This window comes from Diadema antillarum, unplaced genomic scaffold (genome assembly GCF_040938485.1).
Source record: "Diadema antillarum isolate AM-2024a unplaced genomic scaffold, OU_Dant_1.0 scf00000030, whole genome shotgun sequence".
In the NCBI taxonomy this organism is placed as follows: domain Eukaryota; kingdom Metazoa; phylum Echinodermata; class Echinoidea; order Diadematoida; family Diadematidae; genus Diadema; species Diadema antillarum.
The window spans coordinates 476655-487578 of record NW_027270919.1 but is presented as its reverse complement, the minus strand read 5'-3'; the positions used below and the strand labels follow the sequence as shown (position 1 = coordinate 487578).

General features: G+C 39.4%; 1 protein-coding gene across 1 annotated transcript; it reads left to right on the top strand.

Annotated features, from left to right (window-relative positions):
• On the top strand, positions 1–3021 carry LOC139740145 (THAP domain-containing protein 1-like). The gene is given in 4 exon segments (XM_071650737.1): positions 1–35; positions 1241–1276; positions 1658–1823; positions 2665–3021. Coding segments are annotated over 4 exon segments (594 nt in total).
• Positions 3022–10924: the final 7903 nt, after the last annotated feature.

Here is a 10924-nt window from a genome sequence, read left to right as displayed (position 1 = left end):
ATGGATGAGCACTGCACTATTAAGAGATACAACAGGTCAGCCTTAATTGTTACACGTTATGCCAGCAATGATGAATAGAACATCTGCCAAGATATCCCAGGATTATGAGTTTTTTTATGTCCGATATAAATTCTGTGTTTAGGTAGAATATGTGTAGAATCCCTAGTCTGATTAAGTCATAAATAAATTTTGTGTCACGGCGCAAGAGTTTCTGCTAATGATACCACATGGCCAGTAGAGGGCGTTACATTTTTCTGCCCAAAGACTTACTAGAGAACATGCCACTATTACCAACAAGTTGCTTTCAGCCTATTTTTTTTTTTTTCAACCCCACTAGTGCAGGTAAAATATCACCACATATTATTGAAATGTATGATTAGCTTTTAATGCTATGCAGAAAGAATGAGGTTGTATATTGATAAGTTTTGTAATTTGAGCTCAAAAGATCAAAGTTAAAAGTTTGGAAGCATGAATACACCACTGAACTCAAACACTACGTGGAAAGGACGTGCCTGCGAGCACACACACAAAAGCCCACAGGCGAAAAATTTTATGTGAAGCAGCGGGATCGTAATGCATTGTGGGATATAGTCACCCAAAAAGCATAAATTCGCTGTGATTGAACGGTACGCCGTGCGATGCATTGTCAGAATTGATGCATTGTCAGAATCTCTATACAGAGATTATTTCATATTTGCACATTCGTTTCAGTTGTTTCACGTTGGTGCAATGATACTAGTGTAGAGCAGAATGCCATCTTGTTGTGCAATTAACTGCACGAATCGAGATGTTCGTAAAAATCGCGAGAAAGGCTTGATATTTCACAGGTAAGGAAACGACAATTTACTTACAGTGTATGTAGTCCCAACTGTAGATATGTGTGTTTGTTGTGTAGAGAAACATAAAACTAAAACAGTAAAACTTACCAAGTAAAAGCATTTTTGTGATTTACAAAATGATATTGATGCCCGTAGATTTCTTTGAGAAAGTAATGAAATTCAAGATTAAACATATCAAGTAAGAATAATAAGAATACACAAGTTTATTTCATTTGAAATGAAAAGCAAAAGGTTACTCTAGCCGGTATTGTCATGTCAATAATAAGTGTTTAAGTCTAACTTTTAGTAGTCTACTACTACTAAGAGCGATCATGGAAAATACAGAATATAGCAGCAGTATGCCAATATTTGTACTTCATCATCCCTGTAAATTTGTAATCTGTTTTAATACTCCTTTTCAGATTTCCACATCGCAACCCAGAGCTGTTAAAGGGAAGGTACAGTGTTGGTGGAGATGAGAAATGGGCTTTTAACTTTTTGCAAGATACCAAGAAAACACTTATGATATAGTACAGAGCATACCATTTTAAGGGGAATTCAAAGTTTATTTGATGAAAATCGGGTTTGGAATGACTGAAACATCCAAAAACAAAGTAAAACAAAGCAATCGTAATAAAGTGTGGGTCCCACACTTTATTAGAATCGCTCTTTGTGGATATCTCAGCCATTTCAAAACCAATTTTTATCAAATAAATGTTAAATTCCTCATAGAATAACATGCTCTTTCATATTTCACAAGAGGTTTCTCATTATTTCACCAAAAAAAATGTTAGAAACCTCAAATTAGGTCTCAACCAAAACTGTACAATCCCTTTAAGACAATGGGTGGTAAATGTGAGGAGGGACAGATGGATGCCGGCAGCCAGGTCTGTGCTTTGTTCAAAGCACTTCACCCCAGAAAGCTTCTACACGTTAGGACTACGTGTAAAGCTGCGTCATTCAGCTGTGCCAACAATATTTGACATCCCAAGTCGCTTACAGAGGGTAAGTTGCACATGTATTTGTTCATCTAATGTACATAATTATGTACAGGTGTGAATGCTCACAGTTCTACAGCAAAGATAACATACACCTTTGAACTTGGAATCATTGATCAGTTCTACAGGGATGAAACAATAAAATTTCAAAATGAATTTGAAGAACACATTCATAGCCTTCTTACCTGTGTAAAATGCACATGACATGCCCAACAAGGCAAAATTTTAGTGACACATGCAAATTATCTGAATTCCGATATGCATCCATGACTTCCTATAAATATATGCATTCTGTGTATATTGCCAGTGACATGTGCAAATATATAACAAGAATATGATAACATGAATACGATCAGATGCATTACGTTCAAAGTAATGTCATTGTTTAATGATTACTTATTTCATGCAAAGAGGCCCCTGTCATTTCATGTTATGGCTGCAAAAATAGTTTTAAAGAATGTACATGTAATTATTGTATATTTACTCTAGGTCTGATGACATGGTTATTGATAAAAGATCACATTTTCAGAATAGTAATGTTGATTGTTTGCTATTGTACACAGGCAAAAATTGAATTATATTATGATATTTTTTTCTGTAGATGTTGGGCGGGGGGGGGGGGGGGGAGGGCATGAATGGGCAATCAATGTAGGAGCAGTAGGACATCACATTTTGTGATTAAAACCTACAATAGTGCACAGTTTATGACATTTGCTAGTTTGGTACAGCAATTTTAATCATTAGCTTGTTTTATTTCAATTATTAGTACATGTACATGTATGTTCACTGTTTGCACAAAATTGACCTTTCAATTTACTGTATTTTCTCTTCCCTCTTTAATGTTTCAGAACGAAACCACCCGGAAATGCCCAGCAGTTCGTGCTTCTACATCACCTTTGAGGGTACCAGAACTTCATTCTTGCCCGCCGTCACAGCAAGTTACATCTGTTGACCCACTGGCTGAGCACAATTATGCTGTAATGGACTCTCCAAGGAAATTGAAGCGCAAGTTAGACGAGTCCATGGAGAGACTGGAAAAATGTCAAAAGAAACTGAAAGTACTGCATCAATGAACACGCCGTCTGAAGCGTAAGGTGGAGACCCTGAAAGGTGTCATCGATGAGCTACGGAATGAGAAGCTAATCTCCACCAATTGTGGAGATTTGCTTGAAGGTACCATTGAGGGCATACCTAAAGAAGTCTAAAGAGGAGAAAGCACCATTGCTGCTTACATGTGATGTCTACAAGCTGCTGCAACAAACCCTCGTCTGCATGAGAGAAAGAAAAATAGTTATGTGGCCATCCGACCAAGAATCATGACAGCAGCAGGAATGCTGTTATACCGGAGAAATGAACAAATGAATTCCCATCAGACTATGACTGCATTGGCCATTTAGAGCATGGAGGTGGTAGCTCAAGAACTACCCAACGACTGCATGCAAGAGGCATGACTACCACTTATTGTATACCCAGTCATTGGGTGTCCGGACAGGTTGGGTATCCGGACACGTACTTAAAGTGCATCTAACAATGGCTGTACACATGTATACAGTGCCTAGACCCTGGGAATGGAATCCTTGCGAGTCATTCTTCCATATGAAGATCCATTGAGGACATTTTCCAACATGGCAAAAAACGAAACTTAGTACGTATGTACGTAAAAATAATATGTACACATACGTACGTAACAATATGTACTTACGTAATAATATTATGAACGTACGTAATAAATAGTACATACGTGATAATACGTACGTACGTAATAAATACTGTAAACGTGGAAATTTTCGCGTTGCTCGCCGATGATAGCGCGAAAATAAAAGTATTTCATTACCAGTATTGCGTCATATTACGTACTGTGTCAGTGTGCGTTGTATGTGCGCGAAATTAAAAACACGCGAAATTTCCCGATGGTCCATCGAGAGCGAAAAATTAATCGCGCGAAAATTTCCACTTTTGCAGTAATACGTACGTACGTATTATTTATTACGTAATAAATAATAGTGTGTACACGCACGTGTATGTGATAATGTGCGTAAGGCCACTACCAATGGCCGCCACGAGGCCCAGGGTGAAGGTGAGTGAAAGGGACGAACTTGTTCGTCTGCATTTTGATTTAGGATTCAGTCAGAAAGAAATTCTTTACTATTTGGTATCAAAGCATTGACTTCTCCAATAAAGTCATAGACATTTGAAATGAATCTTGAAGAGACTGTCCCTCTATGTAAGACAAACATCAGATATTCTAGATGTTGCTATTTTTATATTGGACAAGTTACGGTCATCCTCACAGTTGCACGGTTATCGCTGGATGCACGCACAATGCATTGATAATGGCCTGAAAGTGTCAAGGGACAAAGTCCGACTGTTGCCGCACATTTTGCGTCCCGATGGAGTTAATCAGAGACGTAGATGACGACTGCATCCAAACCAATGAGGAAATACAAGTACCAGCTATCAGGAGTGGCAGTCACCGAAACTGGCGTGTACGTCAAGATCCTCAAGGCCACCAACCAGTTGCAACATCTAGGGACACCATCACACCATGACGACAAAGCAGGCCCTTCAGGCTTCAACATCACAAAGCTGCAAGGAAACTGGATTTCCATCCCCACCCAACCGCAGCAGAGGAGAGTGACTCCGATGAGTCAGAGACAATGTCAGATGACTGCTGCATCTGCAGGTAGAGAGTCCCTCCATCGATCAACAAAAACAGTCTCTACATCGTCTCGTGGGCTCAATTGTGTGAATCCTACAACGATTGGGTTCACCTAAGGTATTGAGTGAAGGTGGAATATGTGGACCCAAATGAACATTTCCTCTGCGTACAGTTTCTCTTTCTCCTCTATTTCTATGAATGTCGATTTCGCTTTGTTATTTTATGCTCTTTGTATATATACAGTCGCCACCGCTTTATCGGGACGGCTCAGGAGTAAGACTTCGGTCCCGATTAAGCGGTGCTCCCGATCAACCCCATAGAGCATCTCTGGGACGAGCTGGAGCGGAGGCGTCCCCCAGAACCACCCAGCAGCAAGCAGAACCTGAAGGACATGCTTCAGCGCACCTGAGAGAGTCTCGACCCAGCGATTTGCAACACCCTGGTTGAGAGCATGCCACGGAGGCTATGTGCAGTGATCGCAGCTAAGGGAGGACCAACCAAATACTGAAAAGGACACGTTGAACCTGCCGAGGAGCCACAAACCACTACATGTCCAAATAATTTTTTGCCGACATACAACTGGAAAAACTCTAAATATTAACCAGCTGGTATGAAACTCCTTTTTTATTATTTCATGTTCCAGCCAGTTAATTAAAGGATATGTTGACTGAATATTTTCTATCCAAGTTTGTTTGATTTTTTCCTGGATGTCCAAATGATTTGGCTACACTGTACATATGCAAGTTCAACTAAAATATGTCCAGAAGTTACCGTTTATATTCTTTGTTTTGGTTTGCTTTGTTGCTGTTGTTTTCGATCACGCATATTTTTGATAATAGGCGTGAGGGTGAAAGACATCTTGACATAACTATGTCAATCATTGGAGAATGCAGTTCCTCTCAAGTTCAATGTCTATAAATAGTGGGAACAGTGCACGTAATATGAGATTTTCACCATGGCAAGTCCAAGAAAAGTGTATATTGTTGGGAAATTCGAAGAGAGGACCAGGCGAGGAAATGACAGCAAATTTGTAGTCAGAACGGTATACATGGTTGGAGGGAACTGAAAGGGTAAAACAGTACCCTGTTACGTCAATAACTCTGGGTTAGATCAGGCCAGGAGTCTCCTGGATACTGAATTCGGACAGAGACTGATCATTACTAATCTCCAAGAGAGTCCAGAAACTATACGAGTGACAGGGAAAAGTAAGGTAAGTTAGCAATTAATGTTTCATGTCAGTATAAGGCCTACTAGTAAGTATATACTGTGCAAGATGCATGATTTAAAGGCATAACATTAAAATGGAGCAATGATTGAAAAAAAAAGTTCCAATTACTGTATTACATGTGATGCATATGTGTGGGTCAGTTGCATTACCAAACATTGATTTTTACTTCTTCATTTTGTAGATCTTCACCAAAGTGAGCGATTTCGACGTTGATAACGAGCTGATAGACCAGTTCAAAAACCCGGAGGTCGTTACCGTGGCTGAGGCCAGAGGAGCTCCGCTCAAAAGGAGATACTTAGTGTGTGTGGGGATATCACGGAAGAGAGTAGTTTTTTTAATACACTATCAAACCATTATTTTGTGCAGTCTTCTACCGGCTAAATATCGTTCAAAAATGGTGCATTTTTTTGCTCTTTCATATTTCATACGAGGTTTCTCTTTATCTCACCTGAAATTGGGTGTCACCCAAAACTATACGATCCCTTTAAAGACAGCCAATCCCTTTTGCATGCAAATTTTTGAAAAATTGGTGAGAACACAGGAATTGAAGAAAACACTATTTGGAAACCTCAGCGCTGTAAATTTTGAACTCAAGAGGGTCTTTATTTGTTTAGTTAAATTGACCATTAAGATTTGAATAATTTTTGCGTACTACGCAAAAATTACAAATCTAAATACTAGTCTAGTTTTACAGACCTGTGTGATGCACTTACAGTTGTACATGTGGTTCATGTAAGTGGTGTGTTGTTATTTGCCATTGATAACAAAGTAAGAGAAGTTAGTGAATTCTTCTTTTCTGACAGCTTTAACATGCATATCTGTTGTTCAGAGTATAAGTATCATATTACAACCACATGAGGATTAATGTATGCAGCTGTGCCTAGTACACAGAATACGTTACTGTGAGCGTTTGGTGCATTATTTGAACTTTAATGGCTAACAACCTTCAAATATCACAGAAATGTTATAGATATACAATAGTCTTGTCATTCTGGTGGAATATATCATGTTCTGTGCTATTTGGGAAGGAATGCAAAAGGGAAGGGCCATCTTTAATATGGGTACAACATTATCGCGTCGAGAAAAAAAAGAGCCGACACTTATACGTAAACATAACTCCAAATTCAGCGCCAAAGGGCTATGTGCTCACGTTACTTTGGACAAGTCACATGTGCGGTATTTAACAATCATTAAAACTCGTCGAGGTAAATTTTCATTTCATGTGAGTTCGTAAACATCCTACAGTGTATCTATTAATATTCAATCATTAAATTTGTACCGTTATCAGTCATCCATTACAATAACACATACATGTCAGGTGTGCATACCTGATGTGGGAAACGAATGCACAGTGCATCTTGCTCAGTGAACGGGAGTTTACGTCCGATTAACGAATTGCAGTCATATTATTTTTCATAAAATGACCCACGATAGTAATTAGAGAAATTTGACAGTTCATAGATAAATTTCTTAATTGTTTGTAGTAACAGTTTTGCTCAGCGTGAAACAACAGTGTTTACTTTTGAGATTGTCAACATGTGGGTTGACTATCTATGAATACATGATGGTTAGATAGTTGTCACCGTCTAGCTAAGAGATTTTTTTTTGTATGTTTCTTGAGACATTTGCTTCATTTTTACATCTGCCAATGAATGAGGATATAATGCTTTACATCCAAATGGCATTAATTTGGTTTTTGTTTTGTATGTTTGTATGAAAAAAAAAACACACCAAAAGTTGTCAATTATTTCCATACAACTTTTGAACTGAGAGTACTTATCGTTTGGTTAGAGTAATGATGTAATAATCCTCGGTTTTGACATTAAGATTTCATTTGCTTTCTTTATAGGCAAGGGACTCTGTACAGAGCGCAAAGCATAAAAGAAAAATCGATGAAAATAGAAAGTGATGGATCCAAATTGGATGTCATACTCTGGGGGGAAGCGACAGTGGCAGGCAAGGACCTTAGCAGTGGCAACAAAGTGACAATAACTGCTGTAATCAAAGAGGACAGACGGCTTTCCACTACCCGTCCAAGCAAGATTGAGGTAAATTTTCATTAAAAAAAAATTGCAATGTTACTTTCTAGAATAGAACAATAGACTATGGGCAGTCAAATGAGAAACCAACCATAAATATGTGGTATATCAGTGAAGTTTCCTTGACAGAATTCCTACCATCATTTGAGGACAATCAGCTGCTGAGGAACGAATGGCCAACATTGATAGGATATAGCAGCATGAAGAACATCCCTTCACTGAGCTGGATGGGGTGTTTTATCCCTGAACACATTCAGTACCAGTATACAGAGAAGACCAAGATGCAGTGTTATGTGGTAAGTCTATTGTATATAGTGAGTCCCAATTAAAAAAGAAACCCAGATTAACTGCAGATTTTCTTGAAACCTAAAGAAATCTAGCATATTATTGATATATATCATTACCAAGTTTGGGGCAGGGTTGGCACAACTTTGAATTCCTATTTGAATAGTATGCTCTTAAAGGGGAAGGCTAGTAACTAATCAGTGGGAATCAGTGGAAATGCTGGGAGATGATTGTTCCAATCCTTATGGGATTCATTCAAGAGTTCATTGTATATCTATTGTTGTGTGAAAATGATTTGCTTCAGAACGGTCTCATATTCAAGTAATGTGCAGATTAATGCTCCGTCACTGACCAGGGACGCTAACCTGGAAGCATTAAACTGCACATTACTTGAATATGAGACCATTCTGAAGCAAATCATTTTCACACAACAATAGATATACAATGAACTCTTGAATGAATCCCATAAGGATTGGAACAATCATCTCCCAGCATTTCCACTGATTCCCACTGATCAGTTACTAGCCTTCCCCCTTCAAACACTTCATAAAGAGGTTAAAAATTGTAAATCAGGCATATTGCTTCATTGCACAGCTTTCTTGTTCTTATGCTTTATATCTAAACATATAACAGACACAGTCTGACAAGGATCAGGAGAAAGAGCTAGAGGTGAAAGCACCATTGCTGCTTACATGTGATGTCTGCAAGCTGCTGTAACAAACCCTCGTCTGCATGAGAGAAAGAAAAAGAGCTATGAAACCATCCAACCAGGAATCATGATGCCAGCAGGAATATGCTGTTATACCTGAGAAATGAATAAATGAATGCCCATCAGACAATGACAGCATTAGCCCTAAAGCAAGGAGGTGGTAGTTCAAGATCTACCCGACGACTCCATGCAAGAGGCATGAGTATCACTTATTGTACTATGTTACTGAAACAGGTGACTTATGGTAAAGAGTTTGATAAGGCTGTCCTGAAGTGAAAAAAAAAATCTGGATCAAGAATTCAACATCGAGCATGAACTTCAAAACAAGAGTGCCAAGAGTCTCGAATCTTCCTCTGCCCCTGAGTTGAACAGCTTACACTATACATAAATGCATATATTCATAACATTACATTATGCACTATGAAAAATCTGATCTAGAAAAATGACTTGCACAATCCCAATACTTCGTTGAGTTAAGTATTAATCTCATTATTCGTAATTTTGCATATATCTTATATTTTCTCAGGTCTTGGAGACAAAAGAGAAGAAGGGACAAGACACGAAGATACTGGGCTGGGAGCCAGAGGGCAAGAAACGTTTCGTTAGAGGTAAACATGCCACACTTGACTTCGATGAGATTGCCGAGGCAATGGCAGCAGTGATCAATGATTCAAACATACCCGTCCTTTCCACTTCATTCTACCAAACTGTTGCCAATAGACTTGGTTGGCCCACTTCTCGTCACTAGAAGTCAGTCACACAACTGAGACGTTATTGGAATGGAAACAGAGAGAATACCAGAGATAAAGTCCAAACCTTCCTGTCACCAACAGGTTTTCGTAGAGTCGCGGGACTGCACAGCAATGAACCCGAAGTCCCTCCTGACAGCCAAACAATTATTCAACACAATCTAGGCTGTTGAGAAAAGAAGCAAAAATGCTTCTCAGAGAATTGGGTTGTAAAGGACAGCAAACCAAAATCACTGATCTGTGTTTGCCAAAAGAAATATGACAAGAAATTGCAGTACATAAGGTGTGATGGTTGCAAGCAGTGGTATTATTATTCTGGTATAAACTTTCCAGAATCAGTCGAAAATGGTCCAGTGGTCACATTCTCCTGTGGAGAAGATTCATGCAATCAAGGGAAATACTCACTTACAGTGAAATCTGTGAATGTAAAGACTGAAGACACAGGGGATGCGGTTAGTACTGTTAGCAGCAGCTGTAGTAAACATGGTTCAGACTTTGACAATGAAAGAAATGATTCACAAGGGACAAGAGAAAAACCAATAAAACAACTGTCGTCCATTACATCTTCTTCAGCTAAAACACAAACAGATGCTGTTATTAATCTAAAAAGGGGGGATGGGGTTGCAGGAAAAGTACACTTGTAGGAAACACAAACGTAAAGTGCACAATTGCCAAGGCCAGACCATGGGGGAGCCCGAAAGACAGGATATTCTCCAAAATATCATGGACAGTTTAAATAACTTAAGTGATGCGATTATATCGTGGGCGCCGGTGCCAAGTCCTTCAGGGCCAAGCGCTGCCGCTGCCTCTGACTTGGGAAGTGGCGCGGCCACGGGGCCCAGTACGGTGGAGCTGAACTTGCTACTACTAGTAGCAGTAGTAGAAGTACTAGTAGTAGTACTACCACTACAGATTTGCGTCGGGAATTCCAATCCCTTTTTGGGATTGGAAGTTGGCGAGGTCGAGGACGAGGAGCTCAAGGCCCATCAACCAGCATGAACAGGGGCAGAGCTAATAGTACTACTGCCATTGGCATCCCGGGTCGAGGACGTGGACGAGGACATAGATCTACACCATCTCGAAGTGGTGGGAGAACATCTGGTAAGTCAGGCCCTTGCCCACTCGCACTTACAATACTGCTTGTTAGGCCTACAACAAGTAGATATTCTATGCGAGGTTAATAGTAAAATAGTAACCTCACACAGCAGACTAATGTTAAAAGTTAGACTATTAAAGTTAGAGTGTAACGTTAGATTTTTCGGAAAGACTTCCATATGTACCCCCACTATTATACACCTACAGTTCCTGTGTTAACATATATTTGTGTGGCACATTGTGTGGTACCAACCAGTACCACACTGGTCCACAGGGAGTACCACATGAGCCTGTAAGTGTAATAGTATACAGTACCACACACTTCCTGTGGTAACTTAAAAAAC